Source organism: Arachis stenosperma, chromosome 8, assembly GCF_014773155.1.
Source record: "Arachis stenosperma cultivar V10309 chromosome 8, arast.V10309.gnm1.PFL2, whole genome shotgun sequence".
Lineage (NCBI taxonomy): Eukaryota > Viridiplantae > Streptophyta > Magnoliopsida > Fabales > Fabaceae > Arachis > Arachis stenosperma.
Window position 1 is genome coordinate 38,671,952 of NC_080384.1, and position 27,790 is coordinate 38,699,741.

At 35.5% G+C, this 27,790-nt stretch overlaps 3 protein-coding genes across 7 annotated transcripts; 1 reads left to right on the forward strand and 2 right to left on the reverse strand.

The window, feature by feature from the left end:
- Window positions 1-3,797: 3,797 nt before the first annotated feature.
- Window positions 3,798-12,661, forward strand: LOC130943691 (G-type lectin S-receptor-like serine/threonine-protein kinase At4g27290). Of its 5 annotated transcripts, none has more exons than XM_057871684.1 (8): window positions 3,798-5,075; window positions 5,187-5,324; window positions 5,554-5,696; window positions 6,248-6,458; window positions 6,586-6,823; window positions 6,928-7,078; window positions 7,159-7,466; window positions 8,831-9,109. In XM_057871684.1, the coding sequence occupies exons 1-8, from the start codon at window positions 3,908-3,910 to the stop codon at window positions 8,907-8,909; spliced, it is 2,436 nt and encodes an 811-aa protein (XP_057727667.1). In that variant the 5' UTR covers window positions 3,798-3,907; the 3' UTR covers window positions 8,910-9,109. The 5 variants fall into 5 exon arrangements, 4 of the variants coding, with proteins under 4 accessions (XP_057727667.1, XP_057727669.1, XP_057727668.1 ...); XM_057871685.1 differs by lacking the exons at window positions 3,798-5,075; window positions 5,187-5,324; window positions 5,554-5,696; ... (1 more) ...; window positions 6,586-6,823; window positions 6,928-7,078 and adding exons at window positions 10,096-10,236; window positions 10,517-10,680; window positions 10,777-10,987; ... (1 more) ...; window positions 11,896-12,046; window positions 12,148-12,661 and having other exon boundaries at window positions 7,199-7,466; window positions 8,831-9,991; XM_057871686.1 differs by lacking the exon at window positions 8,831-9,109 and having other exon boundaries at window positions 5,181-5,324; window positions 7,159-7,626.
- Window positions 12,662-14,861: 2,200 nt separating this feature from the next.
- Window positions 14,862-18,916, reverse strand: LOC130943693 (pentatricopeptide repeat-containing protein At4g37170-like). Its single transcript, XM_057871692.1, has 2 exons — window positions 18,436-18,916; window positions 14,862-17,833 (listed from the first exon to the last, which is right to left on the reverse strand). Exon 2 carries the CDS (start codon window positions 17,714-17,716, stop codon window positions 15,713-15,715), a length of 2,004 nt encoding a protein of 667 aa, XP_057727675.1. The 5' UTR covers window positions 17,717-17,833; window positions 18,436-18,916; the 3' UTR covers window positions 14,862-15,712.
- A 4,790-nt stretch (window positions 18,917-23,706) lies between these two features.
- Window positions 23,707-27,353, reverse strand: LOC130945957 (uncharacterized). The gene is made up of 2 exons (XM_057874644.1): window positions 26,469-27,353; window positions 23,707-25,524 (listed from the first exon to the last, which is right to left on the reverse strand). The coding sequence occupies exon 2, from the start codon at window positions 25,138-25,140 to the stop codon at window positions 23,707-23,709; it is 1,434 nt and encodes a 477-aa protein (XP_057730627.1). The 5' UTR covers window positions 25,141-25,524; window positions 26,469-27,353.
- Window positions 27,354-27,790: the final 437 nt, after the last annotated feature.

Below are 27,790 nucleotides of genomic sequence, written 5' to 3' on the forward strand. Positions count from 1 at the left end.
CAGACGAAGATCACATACCTATCAAGAGGTTGAGGAAAAAAAAAACGATACAAATTCAAGACACATTTTCGGAAGAAGACCATACATGCAAAGAGGGAGCAAACAACACAAAAGAAAGTGCACACAACTCACCAATTCATAAAGAACATGTCTTCACAACAACCTATGACAGAAAGAAGAAAGCAACAACTCTAACAACAATCAATAAAAAAAAGGAGGACGAGTACCACATAAGAAGACCAATTCCATCAATTAAACCAAATGCAAAAATCAATTCCAACATCCAAATACTTTGTACTACCATTTTTTTTAAATAAAATACCATTTAAATTTATTTTTAGTTTATACATATTTTATTTAATACTACAAAACATAATAATTTTTAATATTTATTATATACTATTATTAATTTACCGTCCCGCGCGATGCGCGGGTCACATTCTAGTTAATACATAATTGTTCATGTCTTTCCAATAAGTAGATTTAAGAGTAATAAACTGACAAGGCACTTAAGAAAGTTTCCAACTGTCGCGATAAGCTAACTGACTAAGCATGCCTACTAATGTGCTTGGATTTCAGCTTCTAGCTGTTTATCACTTTATCTACTGATAACAATAAACAAAACATTAATGGAAAGTTTCACCTAGTTTCTGTTATGCTTTTCATTGCTGCATGATACAGCAGTTTCCATTACCATAGAAAGCATTAGTACTACCCAGTCCCTCAATGATGGCGATACCATGGTTTCAGGTGGTGGAACCTTTGCACTAGAATTCTTCAATAGCTAAGACAATCCCATGAAACGTTATCTTGGAATATGGTACAACGAAGTAATACGGTAGTATGGGTTGCCAAGAGAAACAATCCCCTCAATGACTCATCAGGGCTCTTGAAGATCACTGATAAAGGATTGCTTGTGCTTCTCAACAATAACAATAACATCTTTTGGTCATCCAACTCATCATCAAATTTGACACAACAACCAGTTGCACTGCTTTGGGATTCAGGGAACCTCATTGTGAACACCAATAACAAGGAGTCAGAATATATTGTTTGGCAGAGTTTAGATTACCCTTTTGTCACGCTATTGCCAGGGATGAAGCTGGGGACCGATTTAACTACAGGCCTAAATAAGAACCTCACATCAAGGAGTAGCCCTGACGATCCTTCTAATATTTGAGTGCTGAGTGATCCACAGCAAGATCTTTATGTCAGAATGTCCAAGAAGGATCCAGGTATCTGTTCATATCCCAACTTTGATGTCCCTTTTCTATCATTCTTTTCATACTATTGTTAAACTTGTTTGTTTTTGTCTTTAAATATATTTTCTTAGATGAAGATAACAAGTTAAAATGTAGATCCAATATCCGGAAGCTGTGGATTATGGTCTCCTGCTCAGTCTTATTTGTAGGAATTTTAATCCTGTGTGGATCATTCATCGTTTGTAGAAGAAGGATGTACCCGTTACACGGTAAGTACTTCTGCAGATTCATGTGCCTGACCTCTGTTATTCTATAGAGTTTCTTTTTGAGAATGATTGTGATATAAATTTTTAATGTATTGGTTGGGTAGTAATAGTATGAGATTCATGCTCTTATTTATTTTTGATCTCTTTGTGCTTCTTTTCATATGCACTATAGAGATAAATCTTTCCTTTTCTTGTTCTTTTTCGTCTTTTCCCAGTTCCCACTGTTTATTACTCTATAGGAAACCTGAGAAGCAATTCAGAAGAGCATGAGGAAGAAGAACTAGAGCTACCCTTGTTTGATAGGGCTACACTTAATTTTGCAACTAACAGATTTTCCACCGATAACATATTAGGAACAGGTGGTTTTGGTTCTGTTTATAAGGTATTGATCAGATAAGAAGTTAAGAACAAATTGATATCAAGGTGTCCACCATGATAGTGATTAAAAAATATAGAAATTCTGAAATGTATATTTTATAATATTCAGGGCATACTGGAATGTGGAAAAGAAATAGCTGTTAAGAGGCTCTCAGAAAATTCTAGGCAAGGACTTAAAAGAGTTTAAAACCGAAGTCATGCACATAGCAAAACTTCAGCACAGGAATTTGGCGAAGCTTCTAGGATGTTGCATTCAAGTGAAAGAAAGGATGCTGGTCTATGAGTTTATGCCAAATAAAAGCTTGGACCACTTTATATTTGGTTTGATTCCACTTGGAACATTAATTCTAGTTCTTTTTTATTCTCTAGTTTGTATAATTAGATTTTCTTCCCATCAGAATATGTAGTTAAAGTGACAAGTTTATAGTCTTTAATTATATCATACTGAACTTATTAAATTTTCATAATATGGCTAATCATTAATCACTTTTTTCCACATAAGCTTTTGAAGCTCGTAAGAATATCAGTACAACTTATTTATCTTCTAAAGCAGATGGTGACAAAGGCATAGAGTAATACATAGAGATCTCAAGGCTGGAAATATTTTGTTAGATATTGAAATGAATCCAAAAATCTCAGACTTTGGCCCGGCAAGAAGCATAGTAGGAAACAAAAATGAAGCAACCACAAATCATGTTGGAACTTAGTAAGTTCTTATGGTTGATTAATTGATATGTTGCATGTATAAAGTATGATATTTTCCTTGTTCTGTAATTGAATATTGATGATATGTGCAGTGGCTATATGGCACCAGAGTAGATAATTGATGGACTATTCTCAACAAAATCGGATGTCTATAGCTTTGGTGTGTAATGTGTTACTGGAAAGAGAAATAGAGCGTTCAACCATAGATATCACCACTTTAGTCTTCTCGGGCATGTAAGCTTAATTTTCATTGTCCTTGCTATTTATTTTTATCAGTACTAAATAACTAGACACATAAATACAGGCATGGGCATTTTTCATAGAAGACAAGTGCTTAGATATAGTTAATGCATCTATCAGAGACTCAATTAATTTACCAGAAGTCATGAGATCAATTCATGTGGGTCTGTTATGCGTGCAACGAAGTCGAGAGGATCGGCCAAGCATGTCATACGTGCTTAAGATGCTGAGTAGTGAATGGGCATTGCCTCAACCAAAAAAGCCTGGATTCTTCACTCAGAGAGATTTGGTTGGTGGCAGTTCTTCGTCAAGCAACAGCAACAACAAAGTATTGTCAATTAATAAACTCTCAGTTAGTGAGATTGATCCACGCTAGATGTGATTTTGGAATCAGTTTCCATCTTTATACAACAAATGCTTTAAACTAAAACAAATTGTATACTAATGTGAAGTGCTTAAATAAGAGAATTTGTCAGTTTGTAAGTAGGATTTAGGGATGGAGTAAACTGATAGAAAGTTTTATTACTTGTTTATGTTTCATCTTAATAAATATACTTTGTACCAAGAATATTTTTCTCTATTCTTTTAAATAGAAATTAGATTTCAAAATCTAATAAGCAGAACGAATAGTACAATATTCACGTTTCAATAATAATAATTTTGATAAAGATATAAATGAACTCGGTAAAAGAACGCGCTAAGATTACTAATATAATGTTGACATGGACGATGTCTCAGTGGAACAATAATTCCTGTCATAAATCACAATTGCTAAGCTAAATAAAGACCACAGAAATGTACGTCGAGGTTTCTTGGCTTTTGCTTTATAATTCACATATTCACATATGGGATTTCTAGCTATCAAGAAAATTTTCCAACTGTCACTATAGACTGCCGTGTACTTGCATTTCAGCTTCTGGTTCTTTATCTATAAATCCTCAAACTTTAACAGCTTTATTACCAACTAAAGCTACAAAAATTAAAATAAAATACATCAAAATAATAATGGAACGGTTCATCTTGCTTCTGTTATGCTTCTCATTGCTGCATCATACAGCTATTTCTACAATCATAGACACTATTAGTACTACACAGTACCTCACTGATGGTGACACCATGCTTTCAGCTGATGAAAACTTTGCACTTGGATTCTTCGCTATACCAGAAAGTTCCATGAACCGTTACCTTGGAATATGGTACTATAAAGTGCCAACTAGGACAGTGGCATGGGTTGCCAACAGAAACACTCCACTTAATGACTCATCTGGAATCTTGAAGATCACTGACAAAGGAATTCTTGCTCTTCATAGTCATAACAATACCATCATTTGGCATTCCAACTCCTCAAGATTCGTGCAGCGACCGGTTGCAGTGCTTTTGGATTCAGGGAACCTCATTGTGAAGGAATATGGGAGCAACAACAATGACTTAAAAAGCTTTCTTTGGCAGAGTTTCGATTGCCCTTTTGACACAATGCTGCCAGGGATGAAGTTCGGAAGCGACTTAAGTACAGGTTTGAATAGGTACTTAACATCTCAAATTAGCCCCGATGATCCTTCTAAAGGTAACTATACTTTTCAGCTTGATATTGTTGGATATCCAGAATTATGTATAAGAAATGGTGAATCCAAGTCCTTTTCTAGTGGATCCTGGAATGGTCTTCGATTTGGTGGAATTCCCCGGTTAAAACAGAATGCTATATACAACTACTACTTTGTTTACAGTAAGGAAGAGATATATTATACATTTGAGCTTCTTAATAGCTCAATGTATTCAAGATTTGTGCTATCTGCGGATGGAATCATGACACGTTATGTTTGGAGTTTGAGGATACAAAGTTGGACACCCTACCTAACATTGCCAAATGATATCTGTGATAGTTATGGTAAATGTGGACCATATGGTAAATGTAATATAGACAACTCCCCTCCATGTGATTGCTTGAGCGGAACTGTACCTAAAGTCCCTGAAGAATGGAAGCAGGCAGATTGGTATAATGGTTGTATTAGAAGTAATCCGCTAAGTTGCCATGGAGATGGATTCAAAAAGTTTACTGGTCTGAAGCTGCCTGATACACAGAAAGCATCATGGTTAAATACTAGCACGAGTCTTGACGAGTGCGCGAAGTTCTGCCTGAAAAATTGCTCCTGCATGGCTTATGCTGCATTGGATATCAGCAACGGGGCAAGTGGGTGTTTAATGTGGCATGATGAGCTGATAGATATTAGAGTCCTGAGTGATCCACAACAAGATCTTTATGTCAGAATGTCCAAGAAAGATTCAGGTAGATGATTGATTATCTCCCAACTTGGATGTTCCTTCCTTCTATTTTTCTTTTGTGTATTGTTTTCTAAATTGCATATTTCCTGTTTAATGTTATTTTTCCTAGATGAAGATGAAAAGTCAAAGGGTAGATCTGATATCCCGAAGATGCAGATTATTGTTTCCAGCTCAGTCTTATTTATAGGAATGATGATGATCCTATGCATTTCCTTGATCCTGTATAGAAGAAAGAAAAACCAGAAAAACTATAGTAAGTCATTTCTTTATGTTCTTGTGATTCTTCTATTGAGTAAAAGCTTTTAGAATTTCAAGTATGTGTTGTTTGGTCCTTCATCGATTAAGTCGGATTCAATGAATAGAATGTATTTTTTGAACCTGCTTGATTTTGGTCTCTCTTAAACTGTTCAAACATTGTATTAACCTATAGATTTTGTGATTTTCTTGTTTCATTTGGTCTTTGCACAATGCTTCTTTTGCAGGGAACATGAGAGGCAACCCAGAAGAGCATCAGGAGGAAGAACTAGATCTACCATATTTTGATAGGGCTACACTTATTTCTGCAACCAACAACTTCTCCACCAATAACATATTGGGAAAAGGCGGTTTTGGAGCTGTTTACAAGGTTAATACTTAGTCATATCATGCTCAAATCTGGATATTAGCAACATGGTAGGGAATTTCGATTTGTTGAGATAGGTGCTATAGCCAAATAAGTACATTATTTGAAAGAGTCACTTTTTTGTGTCTGTAGAGAATCTGTATTCATGATTCTGCATTTGGTATTGAATTAAGATTAGCATAAAAACAATTAAGACAATATGTTTAAGAAGGGGGGTTATTCACAAGACCACAGGTTCAAGCTGTGGAAGCAGCCACTTCTATGTAATTATCAGGTAAGTTGTCTATATTACGCCCTTTGGGTGCGACCCTTCTCAGGACCCTGCGTTAACGCGGGATGCTTGTGCACCACACTGTCCCTTCAATATAAGAAAGACAATTGCATCTAGAACCAAAGGTGCTACCATTTATCTGGTTTAACTTTCCTTAATCATCATCTGATAACTGCTGGCTGTAATCAAATTTACCACTATATACACTATAAGCAGGTTGCTTCTAGAAGTTGATATTCACAAAAATATAAATATCATGTTCCATGTTACATTATTTTTACAGGGTGTGTTGGAAGATGGAAGAGAAATAGCAGTTAAGAGGCTTTCAGAAGATTCTAGACAAGGTCTTCAAGAGTTCAAAAGTGAAGTTATGCATGTAGTCAAACTTCAGCATAGGAATTTGGTGAGACTTCTAGGATGTTGCATTCAAGCAGAGGAGAGGATTCTAGTCTATGAGTTTATGCCAAATAAAAGCTTGGACTACTTCATATTTGGTTTGCTTCTGCTTGATACTTTTGTTTTATTTAATAATTGATTATGTTCTAGCTTGGGACTATGCATAATAGATACTTATGGTTTATCTCACAAGAAAATCACTCTAAACTCTTTTCTTTGAAAAAGATGAAGAGAGAGGCAAGATATTAGACTGGCCTAAGCGGTTCATTATTATAATTGGGATTGCACGAGGCCTTCTCTACCTCCATCAAGATTCAAGACATAGAATAGTCCATAGAGATCTTAAGGCTGGCAATGTTTTGTTAGATGAGGAAATAAATGCGAAAATCTCTGACTTTGGACTAGCCAGAACCCTTGTAGGAAATGAAAATGAAGCAAACACGGCAACTGTTGTCGGAACCTAGTAAGTAGTTGATTACATGACATATTAACATGTGTACAGCAAGTTAGCAAGATAATATTTTCTTTTTACCATTATTTCACTTCGTATGTTTTTATTATATGTAGTGGCTATCTATCTCCGGAGTACCTTATCGATGGAATATTCTCAACAAAATCTGATGTCTATAGCTTCGGAGTGCTGGTGTTAGAGATAGTTACTGGAAAGAGAAATAGAGGCTTCAACAATAAAAATCATGGTTTTAATCTTCTCGGATATGTAATTAAGCTTAACTTATCTTGTATATATTTAATTTTTTGTTACTAGCCAAATAATATATATACCTTCACCTAATTCAGGTTTGGACTCTCTTCATAGATGGTAAGTGTTTAGAAATAGTTGATGGATCAATCAGAGATGATGACGCATCGAATTTATGTGGAGTGATAAGAGCGATTCATGTTGGTCTACTATGCGTTCAAAGAAGTCCAGAGGATAGGCCAAGCATGTCACATGCGCTTATGATGTTGAGTAGTGAATGGCCACTGCCTCAACCGAAAATGCCAGGCTTCTTTACTGAGAGAGATCCTGTTGGTGACACTTCTTCATCAGGCAACACTAAAGTAGTGTCAATTAATGAAGTCACAATTAGTGAGCTGGATCCAAGGTAGATGCTGTTTCATAAATCAGAACATGATTAGCTAACTCAGTACATGCTAGATGACATTGATTAATGATTATACTAATGTGATGTATCTTTGGTTAGAATAAATTTAATTTAAATTTGAAAATAAGTAAAGTCATCATATCATTGGTTTATATATAAATTAACGGTAATGCCTATTAATCTACCAGTTTATTGATTAAATATGTGATATGTGAATTGGGAGCCTCATTGTGAAGGATATGAGAGCAACAATGAATTAAAAAATAAAAATAGAAAATAAAAAATTCTTCTTTTTCACATACTTTGATGTTTTTGCATAACCATTCATCACATGAATCGATGCGTTTCATATGTGAGGGCGTGTTTGGATTGTGGAATATTTTTATGTTTCAGGAATTTACATTCAAACTTAAAACTCTAAAGAGTAAAGATTCATCCTTAAATACTTCTTATGAAATATCAAGTGTTGTTCTCTTTGTTAGTTAACTAAATTTTGACTCTTTATTTATTATATTTTATACTAATAATTCAGAATTAGCATTTAAAGTTTAAGATTAAGGGTTCAGAATTTTAGAATTTAAAATTTTTGTTTTAGAATTCAAAAAATGCTGTAGGAGTGCATTAGCATTCGCCTAGAGTAAAATACCCATAAATATAACTATCATCCAATTGAATTTCTCCGGTCATTTTCTTAATTTCCATCGTACTCGAATATGGTTAATAAATTAAATCAGCTTGAATAATTGAAATGGTTTAGTTTTCATTGGTCAAACCTGGGGAGCATTGTTGAGCCTCCCTTAAGGCCTTAACCAAGTGTTTGATGGTTCCATTGTCACCTTGAGCATAGAAAAACTGAAATTCTATCTCATCTAATCAAAGTGCCTCAGCGAGGAATCAATCATTATGTGGATAGAAAAAAGTAATTGGTCAACGGTCATAATCACAAGCCATGCCTAGTTTTCAATGTCGGTTAAGATATACTGTTATTGGTTGCTTCAACTCCTCATGGAACTTTCTTGGGTCCATATATCATATAAGACAACATTATAATTTCTTGGCTTTTGCTTGATCTTTCACATTTTCCATACTTATTTTTATTTTTGAGATAGAAGATTCCAACACTATAGACTAAGAATGTCAACTATTGCATGCTTGAATCTATTCTAGTTCTTTATCTACTTTTCCTATAAAAAAGAGCACTATTACCAAGTAAGCTACAATAATAATAAAGCAAAACAATACAATGGAAACGTTCACCTTGCTTCTGTTGTGCTTCTTATTCCTGCATGATGTAGCCGTTTCCACTGCCATAGAAAGCATTAGTATTACCCAGTCCCTCACTGATGGTGACACCATGGTTTCAGCCGGTGGAACCTTTGTAATTGGATTCTGCAGTATCCCAGAAAGTTCCAAGAACCGTTACGTTGGAATATGGTACAGTAAAGTGCCATCGAGGACAATAGTATGGATTGCCAATAGAAACACTCCACTTAATGACTCATCCGGGGTCTTGAAGATCACTGGCAATGGAACTCTTATTCTTTATAGTCATAACAATACCATCATTTGGCATTCCAACTCATCAAGACTCGTGCAGCGGCCGGTTGCAGAGCTTTTGGATACAGGCAATCTCATTGTGAAGGAAGATGAGAGCAATGATGATGATTTGAAGATCTTTATTTGGCAGAGTTTTGATTACCCTTATAACACGCTACTGCCGGGGATGAAACTGGGAAGTGACTTAACTACAGGCCTTACAAGGTACCTAATATCGCCGATTAGTTCTGATGACCCTTCTGAAGGTAGCTATACTCACCAGCTTAATATTGTTGGATATCCTCAATTATGTACAAAAGATGGCCAATCCATGACATTTAATGGTGGATCTTGGAATGGTCTTCGGTTTGGTGGAATTCCCCAGTTAAAACATAATACTTTTTACAACTTTTTCTTTGTTTACAACAAGGAAGAGATATATTACACATATGAGCTTGTCGATAGTGCTGTATATTCAAGGAGTGTGCTATCTGCAGACGGATCAATGACTCGTTATGTGTGGAGTGTTACAAATAAGAGTTGGAGGGTCTATTTAAAATTGCCAACTGATATCTGTGATGATTATGGTAAATGTGGAGCATATGGTATCTGTAATGTAGCCAATTCCCCTGTATGTAGTTGCTTATTGAACGGATTCGAACCTAAAGTCCCTGAAGAATGGAATCAGACAGATTGGTTTAATGGCTGTGTTAGAATCAATAAATTGAGTTGCCAGGATGATGGATTTGTAAAGTTGTCTGGTTTAAAGTTACCAAACACACAAAGAGCATCATGGTTAAATAATAGCATGAGTCTTGAGGAGTGTGCTAATCTATGCATGAAGAATTGTTCCTGCACGGCTTATGCTTCCTTGGATATTAGGAATGGAGGAACAGGGTGTTTATTCTGGTATGATGAGCTGATAGATATCAGAGTTCTGAGTGATCCACAGCAAGATCTTTTTGTCAGAATGTCAAGGAAAGATATAGGTATAGAAGTTCATCTTACAATTTAACAAGTTCCTTCTTGCTGTTTTTCCTTTTGCATTGTTTTCTTAGATGTACATTTTAATTGTTAATTATATTTTTCCTAGATGAAATTAAGAAGTCATCACATAAATCCAAGATCAGGAAGCTGCAGATTATTGCCTCCATCACAGTCATATCTATAGGAATTTTGATCTTATGCCTATCCTTCATGCTATACAGAAGAAAGAAGCAGCAGATAAACTATAGTAAGTCACTTCTGCAGCCTCATTGATTTTTTCTAATAAGTAAAGCTGTTGAGTTTCATGGTTTCTCAATTAATCTATTAGTTAATATAAAATTAACCTATATATGAATTTGAGATAAATTTGCAATAGCATTAAGACATTAGGGGAAAATGGAGGCTCTAGAAACAGGATAATCTAGCAACATATTTTAAGAGGCATGAGAAAATCTAGTTAGCAGATTTCTTCATTTTCCTGCAGCCATGCTATATTTGTTCTTTTCTTAATGCTTACTGCTTTACAGGAAACATGAGAGACAGTCCAGAAAGATATGCACATGTAATACAAGAGCATCAGGAGGAAGAACTAGAACTACCACTGTTTGATATGGCTACACTTATTGCTGCAACCAATAACTTCTCCACCAGTAACATATTAGGAAAAGGTGGTTTTGGAACTGTTTATCAGGTAGTATATTATATATCAGACAAAATGGTTAGTGCTTTATACTTAATAGTATGAACTTAAAAAGTGAATGTTCACATCAAATACTGCAATATTTAGGGTATGCTGAACGATGGAAGAGAAATAGCAGTTAAGAGGCTCTCAGTAAATTCTAGACAAGGTCTTCAAGAGTTCAAAAGTGAAGTGTTGAATGTAGTCAAACTTCAGCATAGGAATTTGGTGAAGCTTCTAGGGTGTTGCATTCAAGCAGAAGAAAGGATGCTGGTCTATGAATATATGCCAAATAAAAGCTTGGACTACTTCATATTTGGTTTGTTTCTAAGTTGATACTTTCCTAGTTTTGATTTATTTACTATTACTTATTTTCTCGTTTGGGTAATAGATCTTCCATATTTCTCTACCATAACATTTAGTTAAAGTAACTGATTGAAAGCCTAGCAATCATAGCAACATATGGCTGTGTTTTGTTTGAGAGCAGAACAAGATAAGACACTGAAAATAAGACATGAAAGACAGAAACACCAAATTAGTATTTGTGTATTTTATTTGGTTATAAACAAAATATAACTTAGGACAGATTATGAAAAAAAATAAATTTCTATTACTAGCGTCTTTATGTTCTTCTTGTCAAAAATGACATAAGATACATTAATTTAGTATCTCAAGACACAATGTCTATATTTGTATCTATATTTCACCAGCCTAACATAATTTTGTATGTTTCCTTATTTCCATGTCTCATGCTTGTAAAATTTTATGGACAATACAGTTTCTTCTGAAACAGTGGTGGTTGTACCCCTATAAGAAAATACTTAAAATTTGAGCTACAAAGACTACTTTAATCTGAAACTCAGCCTTACTTTCTTTCTTTTTATATATAAAAGATAAAGAGAGAAGCATGCAACTAGTTTGGTCTCAGCGTTTCCTTATTATCATTGGGATTGCACGGGGCGTTCTCTATCTCCATCAAGATTCGAGACATAGAATAGTTCATGGAGATCTCAAGGCTAGCAATATTCTGCTAGATGATGAAATGAATGCCAAAATCTCTGATTTTGGACTAGCCAGAAGCTTTATTGGAAATGAAAATGAAGCAAACACAACAACAATTGTTGGAACTTAGTAAGTACTTGATTACTTAACATGTTAATATATATAATTAACATAAACCTTGTGCTGAAGCTGTATACTTGTATCATTGTATGTTGATGTTTGTAGTGGTTATGTATCACCAGAGTACCTAATTGATGGAATTTTCTCAACAAAGTCTGATGTTTATAGCTTCGGTGTGCTTGTATTAGAGATAGTAAGTGGAAAAAGAAATAGAGGGTTCAGCAACAGAAATCATCGCTTTAATCTTCTGGGGCATGTAAGCTAAACTTTTGTTTGTTATTGATATTTATTATTTTGTTACAAACCAAATAACCTTCACCTAAGTCGTGTCCTAACTCTACCTGGTGTGACATACAGGTATGGAAACTCTTTATAGAAGGTAATTGCTCTGAAATAGTTTATCCGTCCATCAGAAATTCGTCCGATTTATCCGGAGTCATAAGAGCAATTCATGTGGGTCTACTTTGTGTTCAAAAGAATCCAGAAGACAGGCCAAGCATGTTGGATGTTCTTATGATGCTGAGTAGCGAATGCACATTGCTTCAACCAAAAATGCCAGGGTTCTTCACTGAGAGAGATCTTGTTGGTGACACTTCATCAAGCAAGAGTGAACTAGTGTCATTTAATGAAATCACAGTTAGTGTGGTGCATCCACGGTAGATGTTGTTTCTTAAATAATTGATTAGCTAAATTCAGCACATGACAGTAGCATACAATCCTTTTGAAAATTTAACACTGATGTTTAGCAGTTTAGGGGATTTTGTTAATTGATTACATGTTCTTTATATGCTATTTTATGGTTATGGTTCATGGAAATATGTTCTTCTTTCTTGTTTATGTCCTCTGATCAATATGCAGTGGAATGGAGTTGTGCTTGCAACATTCTTCTTTCTTATTTATTTTATGAATGATTATATATCTAATACACATTATTATGCAAGAATCTTTTTTGAACTTAAAAGTGTCATGGTGTATAGAATTTTTTTTCTTTTAATTAGATTAAGACTCGCACATACTAAATTAATTATACAAATATATTTTTATTATATAAAAGTTGATACCAAAGTTATTTGGAATTTTTTATTTAAATTAAATAAATATAAAATTTACGAAAATACATAAAGTACAGTGTAATTACATAAATACACAATTGGCCACATCTCCGTTACTGAGAGGTTCCGAAAATTGAATACATCTCGGGTACAGAGATGAGCCTAATCTGTGTTAGAAGAGTTTGAATATGTTTATGACTATGATTGCAAGCAGTCAATAGCCAAGAAAATGATGGTACATATTCCAACATTTCCTATAATCATCACTAAGCTTGGCCTTTAACCGAAATGCCAACATCTGAAAATGCACAAAATTCACTACACTAGATTAATATGCTTCAATACAAAATATAGAGTGTTGAGACACAGACATAGAGTAACCGGATATGGACTCATCTAAAGGTGGTGACAAAATTGGTCGAACAAGCCGGGTCGACCAGCTAAATCAATCCATAAAAGTTGGGCCGGACTAAAGGTTTTGAGTCCACCAAATCCGGAGGTTTTGGCGGGACAGATTGGCCTACCGAGATAGATTATTTATTTATTTATTTTAAAAAATGTGAGGAGTACAAAAATATATATACCAATATTAAAAATTAGGATTTTTAAACATCCTCCTTTTACTTTTCTCTTTTATATTCTTTTTGGTTATTTTTCTTTTTCACACACTGATTGATTCTGTTTTCATAATTAAACTAGTGTCTATCTATTGTCTCTATTTTTGTATAATAACAAATATCTGAACAGATAAAATAGAGATGATAATAATAGTGTAAATCGTTTGTCTTAATATTTCATTTTATTGTCTCTAAATGAAACCCTGAAATCACCCTAAATAATTAACTACTAATGACATTACTATTTACCATAATATATCATCATCCTGAAATTTTATTGGTATAAAAATTAGCTTCATCCAGCATACTACTATATATGTGCATGCATGACTTTATCAAGATATAAATTGTAGAAATCAATTTATAGAGAGAAAAGAGGAATATTACTTGGAGTGTACTAAATGTGAAAATGAGAATGCCAAAGATTCGATGAGTGTGGAAGGTGTAATACTTTGAAGATCTTCCAAGACTAAGTCCAATAGCCCAACCAGCAGTTCCAATTATGTAAAAATAACTACTCACCCTTTGTAGTTTCTAAGCTTTGCCCGGAAAAAGATCTCAATGAGGGCACCATCGACAGTGGTAGTGTTGGTGCTGTTGTTGGTGGTGGTCAAATTGCTGTAGTTCCAGGCAAACTCGGCACCTAGAGTGTGCAATTTCTTGCAGCCTGATACTTCGAATTTCCTTGCTTCAAGTTGATCAGAAAAGTCATCACTGCAGCAAAGTCTCTATCTATCTAGCTATCTATACTTTGAACACATGATTATAACTATCATCGTCTATCATTTAAACTGCAAACTAACTCTTTTCGTCTATCTTCCAATTAAGTGATAATAAATATAGCAACCACGTTTAAGGTTGCATTGAGTTAGCATCCTTAAATACCACAAAACATATATGCTTGATTACATTGAAACAGAAACATAAAAAATCAGACATAAGTATTATATCTTAATGTGTCATGTCTTTAAAAAGATGGATGAAGCAAGCTAGGTCGTGTATCACATTGAATCATTGTCTCAAAACACTTTCTGAAAAGTGAAACTAAAGAATACGGAATTTGGAGATTATTATGCTTATGTGATAGGTAGGAAATTCTCTCAAATATGCTCTGAGATCCTGAAACAGTGAGTTGCTGATACATAAATGTATTCATTCCTTTAAGAATGAGCAGCCACCTACGTTTCATTTCATGCAAATCTTGTATTGGATAATTGGAATACGACACAAAATGGCTGCTAATCTTTATCCATAATTCCATATATACCCACGTACCAAAATATTCAGCTACCTAAACCCATAAGAGAAAAATAAGAAAGAAATTATTCAGCTAACAAATACTATATTAAAAATTATACCTTTCTTTATAATTGCAGTAAGTACTAAGTAAGGAGAATACCGATAAGATAAAAGATTCTTCTTCTTCTTTCTCTTCTTCTCTTACATTCCATAAAAGGTACAATTCAGTATCTAACAAGTAAATCATATTTGTAGAAATTAATTTCTATACAGTAAAAGTGACTCTGAGGAGGCACTGCAGTTAAATGCAGTTCACATACTTTTTGTGAAAGAAGAGAGGAAAGAACAAACAATAATATGGTTTCAAAGATTAGAAATTTATGATTTTATTGAAGAATTTATCTGACTTCGGAAATAAGATAAAAGGTTGAAGAATATAACTTCATTTTGTTTTTTAACATGTCCTGAAGTTTCCATGATGATTCTTGCAACTAACATTACTTGGGCCTCATCTCCAAATTCAATTCTTGTTAGAAATCACCATTTATCATCTTCACACTTTTGATGCAAGAGCTTGAACCATTTTCCACCTCAATTACCCTTTGAGGGGCAGAAGCAGAAGGCCTGGCTTTAACTCCCAACAAGGACATCCTCCGGAGGAACATTGCCATAAATAAATTAAGATGCTAATAAGTTACCACTTTCCGATGGAGTTAGAAAATACAGAACCCACAAACAAAGGTCCCTGCCTTGCGGTATTTACATAATTCATAAATGAATGGTACACCTGCGACATATACTCCCCTGAGATCGATCCTATGCAGCATAATTCCATCATTTATTGAACATTTCATACCCCGTTGCAATGCGGCATCCGACAATTTTGCTTGATAGAGGTACCCTTTTGATTTATAGGGATAGAGGAAAAGATGATTGTCAATGCAACCCTTCAAGGCTGTTTTACAGCAAAAACATAGATTGAAGATGCCGTTTCACTCATTGCTTGGCACGACGTTACCAATAATCTTGGCATGAGCAGCTTCCATCCTCAAAACAATGAAATCTATTTGAATCTCTCACTATTATTTTTCTTTGAACAATCTTTGATATATATTTCATGGCATTGTGACAATCTACACAAGTTCTTAAATTTTTATAAACCTTGATAGGAGTTCCCGGCGGGGTTGAAATGATTCCAAAGGCAACGGCAAGCTTCTCGCTGTGGTAAACGAGGTTTTGCTCTTTCTGCTCCTCCTCCACATCATGTAGCACAAAGTTTATGTCCGGAATATAGCCTTCTTCCTTCATTTTCTTTGAGATTTCTCCTAGGAATGCATGAATATCACATATTTTGGGGTGGGATGTATCTCCTACCAGGAAGGCATGCACCTGTCTCTTGATCTCAATCCAGCTCTTACCCGGCTTCTTAACAATTCCCCTGCTTTCCATACCCTTTCTAACCCTGGCTTCCTCAGCCCACAGACCCGCATTAGCGTAAATATTAGCTAAAGTAATATATGTAGCCGGGTTCTCTGGCTCTATCTCAAATAATGCATTTGCTGCCTTTTCAGCCACTTCAAGGTTTCCATGTATTCTACATCCTCCAAGTAAGGCTGCCCAAAGGAACTTATCAGGCTTTATTGGCATTTTATCAATGATATCCTCTGCCTCTTTAAACCGTCCAGATCGTGCCAATAAATCAATAACACATGCATAATGATCTGCAGTATGCATCAACCCATGCTTCTCCTTTATTGAATGGAAATATTCTAAACCCTTGTCCACTAACCCAGCATGAGTACAAGCAGAAAGAACCCCAACAAAGACAACTTGATCGGGCTTATTACCTGATCGAAGCAATAATTCAAAGAACCAAAGCGCTTTTTCTGGTTGACCATTTTGAGCATAACCAGCAATAAGAGAAGTCCATGATACCAAATCAGGCCGAGGCATTTGGTTGAACACCCTTCTGGCATTTTCAGTGTTCCCACACTTTGAGTACAAATGAACAAGTGCACTCACGGCATATGAACGCAGGTCATACCCTATGCGCACCATGTAACCGTGAACCTCCTTCCCTAAGTGTTCAGCAGCATGGCTAGCACATGCATTTAAAACTCCAGCAAATGTATACTCGTTTGGCCTAATGCCTGACCTCATCAACTCTCTAAACAAGGAAAATCCCTCTTCCTTTCTTCCATCTTCGAAACATCTATGAATCATGGTAGTCCATGAAACTACATCTTTGTCTTCCATCTTATAAAAAATACCCCTAGCTTCATTCAAGTTCGCACATTTGCCATACAAATCCAAAAGTGCACTCCAAACTACCTCATCGGAGTCCAAACCAGTTCGTGTCAAGTAGCCATGAATCTCCTTCCCAAGACGCAAACACGGAATAGCAGCTGAAGCAGCCAGAGCACTGGACAAGGTGAACTTATTCAAATTCGAACTCTCGTGATTCTGCATCCTTCTAAACAACTCCAGCGCTTCCCAAGGGCGAGCATGGCTAACATAACCAGATATCGCTGCGTTCCATGAAAAGTTATCTCTTTGGGGCATTTCATCAAACAGTTTCCTAGCTTGTTGAAGGCGTCCAATTTTGGCATACCCAGCAATCATGGTGTTCCAAGAGCACAAATCCCTGTGAATCATTTCATCAAACAGCTTCTGGGCATCATCGAGGCTGCCACATTTGGAATACAAATCAAGCAAACGATTTGAGATGGAGATCCCAGGAACAAACTTGGAAGCTTTGGTGTGTGCATGGACCATTTTACCCTCTTGGAGAGCTCGATGGCGAACGCAAGCGGCGATAAGGGTGGAGTAAATGCGAGGGGAGGGTCGATGAATTTGGTGGAGCAACTCAATGGCTTCATTGAGACGATTTTGTTGACACAAAACATCAATGGCCTCTTCAAATTCGTTACCCTTGCTACGTCCATTGAATCGAGACTGAGGGAGACTCTGCCTCTTCTGGAATGAAAAGCTCCTCTTGAAATTCCTAAACTTCTGCATCCCTCTTTCCTCAACACCACAACAAACTGACTTACCAATTTCTTTAGTAGTTTAGTTAGGAGCTTCATTGCCCCTTGCAGCGCTTTCAACACCTCATTGGAAGGCTTCGTCAGCTCTCTAGGAGGGACAAGTTTGAGTTGGTTAGTGTTTAAGTATAAATAGGTGTGTTTCTTTAGAGCAATGTTCTGAAACCGAACTGGTTATCAAACCTCTCTAACTACTGATTCACTGGCTTGTTAGTTCAACCGATTCAACCGTAGTTCAACCGAAATAACCGTTTTATAATAAAATAATAAATAAAATATAAATAAACACACTAAAATATTTAATATAAACGGTAAAATGTCATCCAAATTAATGGTACTACATCAGCCACAATGTTATAATCCCATCCAAATACAAACTCAAAAGTCAAATAACAGAAATACAATTAACTAAGATCACCAACATGAACTAAGATCAAAACAACAGAAATAAAATCAAGATCAAGAAAAACAAACCACAACAAGAACAATTTACCAAATTAACAAGTTATCAAAATGTCAAGAAAACAGCACAACAACCTAACAATCACAAGGTCAAAAACAACACCACAACAACAATTTATCAAATTAACAAGATTAAGAATATAACAAAACAAGTTAATAGAGCAATTATAGATTAAAGCAATATCAAAACAAGAACTGTAACAGCAACAGAGGAGGGAGAAAGGAAATCACCTTAGGCTTTTCTGAAAATCTACAGAGGAGGGAGAGGGAGTTGGAACTTTAAAACTCGACGGAGGCTGAACAGCGGCGGAATGGAGGCTGAACAGAAAGTGGAACACGCGACGGAACAAGGCTGAACAGAGAATGGATGACGACGGCTGGAGCGCGGCGGAACAGGGGCTGAACAGCGGCAGAAGTACGGCAAAACGGCGGCGGAAGCACGGCGAAACAGAGGACAGTGCGAATCAACGGCGGAACACAAGGCAGTGCGAAACAAAGACTGAACAGAGGCGTTGCAACGACGCTGGAGCAGTCCGGACGGTGGCGTCGCAGACGTGACGGCGCGGTGGCTGGACAGAATGAAGACCGGCGATGAGATGGAGGTTGCTACTTCCTCTGTGCTGCGTTCGAAGTGTTTCTGGTCTTCTGGAGTTGAAAGAGAGGCCATACCCCCATAGAGCTGAGGGAAGTTAGGGTTTCTTGGTTTTTCTTTCCTTTTTTTCCCCTAATTAAAAAAACGACGTTGTATGAAGCCTTTTCTAAAATACCAGTCAGGTCCGGTGCAATCCAACCAACCGGCTTCCGGCCGGCTTAACGATTTTGAGACGGTTTTTGGAGATGGCGGTTTTCTTTGTTAATCGAGTAGTTGTTCTCGCCATTCTTGATTTGACCAACTGGTTCGAATAGGAGAATGGATTCTATCAATTGTTAAAAAAAATTTGAGGGAGTAAAGTGTTCCATTTATAAAATTAATGATGAAAGATTACATTTTATTTTCTAATTGTTAAAAAAAATTGAGAAGATGCATTCCCTTTGAATAGGTTTTCACAACTTTGCTCCAGAGACATAAAATCACGGAGTAAATTTGAATCCAGATAAATTTAAATTCCCGCTAAATTTGAATCCAAATACAAGCTTGCATCACAATTAACTTTAAAATTGTTGCTTGCCGGTGGTTCTCAACACAGGCAATTTTGGAGAGACCTAAAGGCATTGTTTCGATTCCTGTAAACCTGTAAGTCCTTGGCGGTAATTCTAGCCAAGGCAACAACCTTGTGGTCTATCCAAGGGTTGTCAGTATTGAATATGTCATTACACTTATGTCTCCATATCCACCAAAAGTCCTGCACCAAAAGACACCTCATTGTTAGCCAAGGCCTTCTGAAACTACTCTTCAAGAGCAGTACCAGCCGTCGAGTCCAAGATACTAGGATCCAACATATGCCAAATTGCCTTTGATCATTCACAGTCTCTAAGGCAATGCTCCATAGTCTCCTGCGCCTTGTTACATCTCTTACACATATCTGAAGAAGCTAAATGCCGCTTGAATCGAAAGGTCTCAGTTGGTAGAACATCATGTAAGCCAAGCCACATAGTAAATTTGAACTTCTCCGAAATGTTTGTATTCCACAACCAGTTCCAGTTACTATTGGCATTCCAATTTAATGTTTTCTCTAATAACCATCTATAACCCTCCCTTGCACTATACTTTTTTGTTGCTGCAGACCACCACTCCCACTGTGGCTCCAACTCAGTCGAACTAGGATATCTCAGACCACAAATAAACTGCTTAATCTCATGCGGAATAGGCATGGTAAGACTATCAACCTCCCAAGACACTCCTTTCCACAAGTTAGCCACTATGAAATCTGATTCAGAAATATGTACATAAGGAACAAGGTTGCAAAGCTTACCAAAAGGAGTCCACTCATCATACCAAACTGATTTGTGGACATCCCTAATATTCCAATGAATCTCTTCCTTAAGATGCTCATAGGCACTAACAATGTTCTTCCAGGTAGCCGATGAAGAATTTCTACTATTTTCGTTCATACCAGATTAATTCCTGAGATATTTATGCTTCAGAACCTGCACCCACAACTTCTCACTATTATTTAGACAAACCCATGCCAACTTTTCCAGAAGTGCCATGTTAGCATAGGAAGTATCCTTAATACCCAATCATCCGATCCTGCCCTTTTAAGAGTTATGGCGACCTCCCACCTGACCAGAGGCAACCCTTTGCCGGTCGCTTGGCCTTTCCACAAGAACTGTCTCATCAAGGAATCAATTTTATTACATGCATACTTCGGGAGAAGAGAAATTTGCATTTCATAAACCGGGATAGAGGCCATAACCGATTTAACATGACAAACCCTCCCTGCCTTATTCAGCAGGCATCCTTTCCAACAGGAGAGTTTCCTCAAAATTTTTTCAATAACCTCCTGAGCCGTCTTCCTGGAAGCTCTGGCGTGACCAATGTTAATTCCAGGTATTTACCGAAATCATTGAAGAACCGGATGTTAGAGACCCCTGAGAGAACCTTTTTTTCTCCTCTCCAACACCATCTTGAAACACTAGGCCCTTTGACTTATGAAGATTTAACTTCAAACCTGACGCTCTAGAAAACAAGTCCATGCGATGCATAACCTCTATTACTTGAGCTTTCAATGCCTTACAGAAAAGTAAAAGATCATCTGCAAACATCAAATGAGTGAGTCGTTGTCCGTTCTTAGAAACCGTTACCGGGTTTCACAAACTTTGGAAAACTCTATAAGAGATAAAGCAGGCAAGCATTTTCATACAGAGTACAAATAGATAAGGAGACATGGGATCTCCTTGCCTCAACCCTCTTTTTGGATTGAAATTTTGGAGCCTGTTCCCATTCCACAAAACTTCCAAAAAATGCCAGTATACCCTGTCATAAGCTTTTTCCAAATCAATATTGAACGCTATGGTCCCTTTTCGAGACTTGGTGTTCCTCATGAAGTGCATAATCTCTTGAGCAATGATAATATTCTCTGTGGTTCCTCTTCCTAGAATGAACCCTCCTTGCAAAGGACCAATGATCTCCGACACGAAAAGTCTGAACCTGTTAACTAGAACCTTTGTGACAATTTTATAAATTACATTACATACGCTAATAGGCCGAAACTCCCATAAGGAAGAGGAAACTTCCACTTTAGGAATTAAAACAACGAGAGTATCAAAAATAGCTGCACTCATTGGCTCACCCTCAAAGGCTCACTTGACCAGTCTACACACATCTTTGCTAAGAGAGTCCCAGAACTCCTTGTAAAAAATGGCTTGAAATCCATCTAGCCCTGGGGATTTAAATGAACTCATGGTCATCACAGCTCTTTTAACCTATTCAGACGTCACTGGTTCCACTAGCTTTTGACAAGCCTCAGTACTAAGAGACGAGCAAGAAAAAGGCCCCATGGCATCCAGGTCAATATCCTTCCTTGTAGAAAAGAGTTTTTGAAAGAAAGAATTTGCCGCCATTTCTAGAGTCGAAGTCTCCGTGTGGCCCAAGACCCATCCTCCAAAAACAACACATGAATTTTGTTTCTCTTTCGCCTAATAACCGTCTGCAGATGAAAAAAATTTGTATTTCTGTCTCCACATCTCACCCATTGTTCTCTAAATTTTTGATACCACAATAGCTCTTCTTGAAGAAGGACAATATTCAGTTCCTGATGCAAAACTTCCTCTTTGATCCTAAGCTGTTGATCCTCCCGACTCTCCAGAGTAATGTGAACGTCATTCAAAAGCCTATCCAACTCCATTTTCTTAACAAAAATATTGTCAAAAACTTTTTTATTGAAGCTAGTTGCATCTTTTTGAACCTCCAACAAATATTTGACCACATCCGAAACTTCTTTATTCCAAGCTATATGAACAACATTCCTAAAAAGATGAGTCATCCATGCAGACTGTAATAGATCAACTCACAGCTTTAACATCATGCGTTAACAATTACTATTCATCATTCACATAAAAATTTATAGAAAGACTAATTAATCTAATCGAAAGAAATAATTTGTTATTTTTTATTAACAAGGATGAATTGTCTATTTTTTAAATGGTTATGAGTAAGATATGGTAGAGATAATACTCAATTTTGGTCCTTGAACTTGTACATAAGTCTTAATTTAATTTCTAAAGTTTTAATGACCTTTATTTAGTCCCCAAACTTTGCGAATATGATTCATGTTAATCTTTGAATTTCGGGCTATTTGAGCGTGTATCATTTTACAAGTTTTAGCGTGACATTTGATTGTCCATATCAATATTCTATTAATATTTGTGTGTCTAAAATTGTCTCATGAATTAATATGAGTCATATTTATAAAATTTGAGACTAAATAAAAATAATTAAAATTTTAAAGACTAAATTGAGATTCGTATATAAATTTAAGGACCAAATTGAATGTTAATTCAATATGGTATTTACTCTTGTAAAACTAGCTCTTAATCGGTTTAGTGTTTTAGACTTTTATTTTTTATTTTTGGACCTTTTTAAAGTGATTATTTTGGGAAATGGAGAAATAAATTCTTTAAAATTAAATTATACCTTTTATGTGAATATTGTTTATATACAGTTCTTAATTATTAAATTATGATTAATTTTATATTGTTTTCATGTGATTTAGCACACCTTTTAATTTGTATATTTTTTTTATGAAATGATTTTACTGCGGTAACTGCAGATTGTATTATTTACACTAGCTAGTTTGTAGGTGCTGTTAGTCTATGATATAGCGTTAACCTCTCTAAGAACGAAGTTGAGTTACTTTTGTTGGAAAAGGATTCTAGTCAGTGACGGATTCAGAAAATTTTATCCGTGGGGACAAAATATATATAGTATAATAATAATTTATATAATTATACTATAGTATTATAAAATATAATTATTCTTCAAATTATTTAACTAACAAATTAAAATAATAAAATAATAATTTAAATAATAAATAATTTAAAATTTTATTCTTCTGGGTTTCATATTTTGAAAAGATTGAATAATCTTTTTATTGTCAGTACAATCAAATGTCTCTTTTTCTATATATGTCACTAAACAATCATTTAAAAATTCATCTCCCATATGGTTGCGAAGCCGACTCTTTAAGATGTTCATAGCAGAAAAGGTTCTTTCAACTGATGCAGTTGCTACAGGCAAAACTAAAGCTAACTTCAAAAGAAGAAACACTAATGGATAAACAATATTTTTTCGAGTCTCAACCAATTTTTGAAAAAGAGCACAAATCCCATTTAAGCTTGAGAATTGATCATCAGAACGCACATCTAATATGAAGTTCTCAAGTTGACTATCAAGTGCCAAAAGTTGAGTAGAAGAAAATTCTAATGGATAGAATTGAGCGATTAACTTCTCCTTATCAAACGCAATAAATGAGTGTCTTGGATTCAGACAAGCTATACAAAGAAGTAATTCAGTATTCACCTCAGTAAAACGGTTGTTGAGTTTTTGAAGTTGTCTATCAACTACTTGATAGAATATCTCAACTTGAAAATGATGCAAATTTGAGATCTTTTAGCTTTGCGTCTTGATCTTCCTTGTGACACAAATATATCATCCATTTTTGGAACAGTAATATTATATTTTTCACAAAACAATGAGACTTCGTCAACTAAAAGAGACCAACCATCATCTCTTATAGTTTGCAACCGTTGCTTAGACACTTTAACTAATGCCATAGCATTTACAATGTCTTGATCATTCCTTTGTAACGCTTGAGATAATTCATTAGTAACTCCCAAGATATTTTTCATCAAGTGTAAGTTGAAAATGAATTCAAAGGATTGAATGACATTTAATAAATGACATGCTTCAGCTCTTTGTTCTGAATTATTTCCATCTTCCTCAACATATTCAAAAAGATTGACCACGGAAGGAAACAAAGAAATTAATCTAAGTATAGTTCCATAGTGTGAACCCCATCTAGTATCTCCAGCTCTTTTCAAAGTTATTTCTTGATTCAAACCACGTCCACTAGCAATTTCTCCACTTTGTAATGCTTCAATTGTCTTAGTCATCTGACTATCACGAAGCATATCTCTTCGTTTACATGAAGCTCCAACAACATTGCACAAATTGGTTAACAAATTGAAAAGCAAAGCAATTTCAACTTGTTTTTTTGCAACCGTTACAAGAGCTAACTGAAGTTGGTGAGCAAAGCAATGTACATAGAAAGCATAAGAATTTTCTTTCAATATCAAAGTTTTTAAACCATTAAATTCTTCTTGCATATTACTTGCACCATCATATCCTTGGCCACGTACTCTTGATAAACTTAAATTATATGTTTCTAATAATGGCTCCAATGCTAATTTTAGAGATAAAGCATTAGTATTAGAAACATGAACAAGACCAAGAAAATGCTCCCTAACTTGCCATTCTTTATTCACATACCTTAAACAAACTGACATTTGCTCCTTAATAGAAATGTTGCGGGCTTCATCAACCAAAACAGCAAACAATTCATCCCCAAGATCATTAACAATAACTTTTGTCTTTTCACTTGCAGCAGCTTTTACAATGTCTTTTTGAATTGAGGGAGCTCTTAGTTTAAGATTCCCACGAGCATTTTTGAAAGCACGACCAATCTCTTCATTATGTTGCGCAAGAAAGTTTAGAAGTTCCAAAAAATTTCCTTGATTAACAGAATCATCTGTCTCATCATTACCACGAAAGGCCAATCCTTGTCGCAAAAGAAATCTAATACAATCAATTATGGTTGTCAAATGAATTTGATAATTCTTTTTAGCTTGCTCAGATTGTTTTTCAATAGCAGCACTAATGTGTTGTTTTGGTTTCATAAGTGCTTCACATTTTCTCCAAACTTGATTATGAGCACTATCATGAATCCCAACATGAGTTTGTAATCTCTCTTTTTTTTTTCCAATTTGAAAAGCCATTGGTTACAAAAGCATCGCCACCTTCAGTCTCAGGTTTCATAAGATAACAACAAAGACAAAAAACAGCATCTTTTGATATACTATACTCTAACCAATTGCCATAATCATCAAACCAATTAGAATTAAATCTTCGAAAAGAAGAACCACAAGCAGTTTGCGGAAAATCATGATTCCTTAGTTGACAAGGACCTTTTTGCAAACATGCACATCTAACTTTGTCTCTGTCATTCAGATGATAACTTGAAATCTTTGGTCGTTGTCCTGGATCTGCTATGAGACTCTCTACTTCGAATTCTAAAAATCTCCTCTTGTTAGAAGAAGTCAATGAATTGTTTTGGGATCCAATCTCCAATGATGAAGTTCTTTTGAAATATTTCTCCATTACTAATAGAATAAAATTATAAACCTAAATTAATTCACAATTCTATATAAATTGAGAAGTTCAGTATAAAATTATAAATATATTGAGAGTTTATACTGATAATATATTCTTACATGATGAATTGCTTAATATATTCATATAAAAGATCCATTAAAATAAGAATATAAGACTATATAGCTTTAATTTATTAGAAACATTTGAAGCTAGCCCTTTTCCTCAGCATATTATAAATACATCATCAATTCATCATAATTGAATACCACAAAAGTACAATGAAGAAAGATATTCAAATGGGATATTACATATATCACAAGTTAAAGGAAATTAAAACGCAAGTCCATAATTTGCATTAATTATCCTAATAGAGATTTGAAAGTACAAATTCTGGTTTCTTTGCCAGTAGCCAATTGTAGATAGCAGAGCTTTGATGTATAGAGTTCATGCTTTGGAAGCTAGGAATGAATGATCAGAAAGTACTTTAAAATGCTTGCTATAGAAACTGAAAGCTATGTACTGTAAGCTTCTAAATCATCATCCCTTCTAACATTCATATCATAATCCCCTGATTCCCCTCTCATTCTTATTCATATCATAAATTCCTAAATCTGTGTTTTTTTATTTTCGAAAAAATTCTTCTACTATAGGAAAATGTCAAGCCAATTACATCAAAACACAATTACATCAGAACAATTCTTCCATCAGAACACAATTACATCATAACTCCATTAAAATTCCATCAGAACACAATTGTTAATTAACAAAGTAACCAACAATTATATTAGAACTCTATCAGTCTATCAAAACACAATTACATGATTTACATCAGAATAAACTCAATCACATCAAAACAAATTAATCAACTATATCAAATGGAATGAATTAATGAACTATATCAACTTAATAACAATGCAGCAAATGAGAATAAAAACTGAATGAAGCAAGGTACCCAACGGCAGAACCAGCGGCACCCAGGACCCAGACACCCAGTGACAGAACCAGCGGCAGAACCAGCGGCACGGCGGCACCCAGCGGTAGAACCAGCGACACCCCGCACACCCTGAACTGCTGAAGACAGAACCAGATCTACACGCCGAAGGAACGGGAAGACAGAACCAGACGAGGATTTAAGGCTTGCAGCTGTGAAGACCAAGGAAGAAGAAGAAGAAGAAGACCTCACCATACACCAGACACTGAAGGAACGCAGCGCTAGAACCAGACGCGGGCACGCTGCGATGCAACGAGAAACCGACGGAGCCGACGCGGGAGAAAGACTGAACGGAGTGGGCGAGTGGCGGCAGACGACACGACAGTAACTGAGGGCTGGAGTCTGGAAGCGGTCAAGCGGAGGTTGGAGGCTGGAGCAGAAGAACAAAATTGAAAAAGGGAAGGAGAAGGGTTAGCTGATTAGGGATTTGGAGGGTGGGCAATGGGGTCAAAATGAATTAGATGGTGGGGGCAAATTAGACAATTCACTAAGAACTACTAATTAATATTTCCAAATTCACTGGAGGCAGTTGCCCCCACTGAGTGCTGAGTAAATCCGTCCCTGATTCTAGTTAACTTGTTGAAAAGCATAACAAAATTGCAAAACGAATAGCCAAATGAAGGCTTTTTTTTATTTAAATAATTATTTAAAATTATTTAATTACCAAACACTAAGTACAAATAAAAAGGGGATGAAAATACGCATGGCCATTTCACTTCAAGCGTCCGCAAAATGGAATTACCCACCACCTCAGCCCAGGCGCCCGCAAAATGGAGGCCAATGCATCAAACTTGAAACTGGTGCTTGCGAATTGAAGCCGCCACGTCCAATTCTCATTGTGGATATATTTGGATACTGTTGTTATTGTTAGAGATAGATGCTTATTATTGATACATACAAATAATACTCGTATTGGTAAGGTTTTAGCCTTTTAGAAATAGGAGAGATTCTATTTGTTTTTTTTTTTTTTAAATTTGGTTGATTGGTTTACTGACGAATTTGTCTTTTGAACGTCAATCATAATTTAGTTTGGACCATAACAATAAAAATTATACAATAACCTAAAAAAATAAATATTATGAGAGTGAAAAAAAATAAAAAAAATATAAGTTATAATAATAATAAAGCACATAGAAAGTAAAAACAAAAGAATTAAAAAATAATTCAATTAAATAAGTAATAAATAAATTGTGTCAATTAATTATTTAAACTAACGTGACATGATTAATATTAAAAAATCAAAAAAACTAAAAATATATGGTCTCTTTGAATTTTTCTGTTTT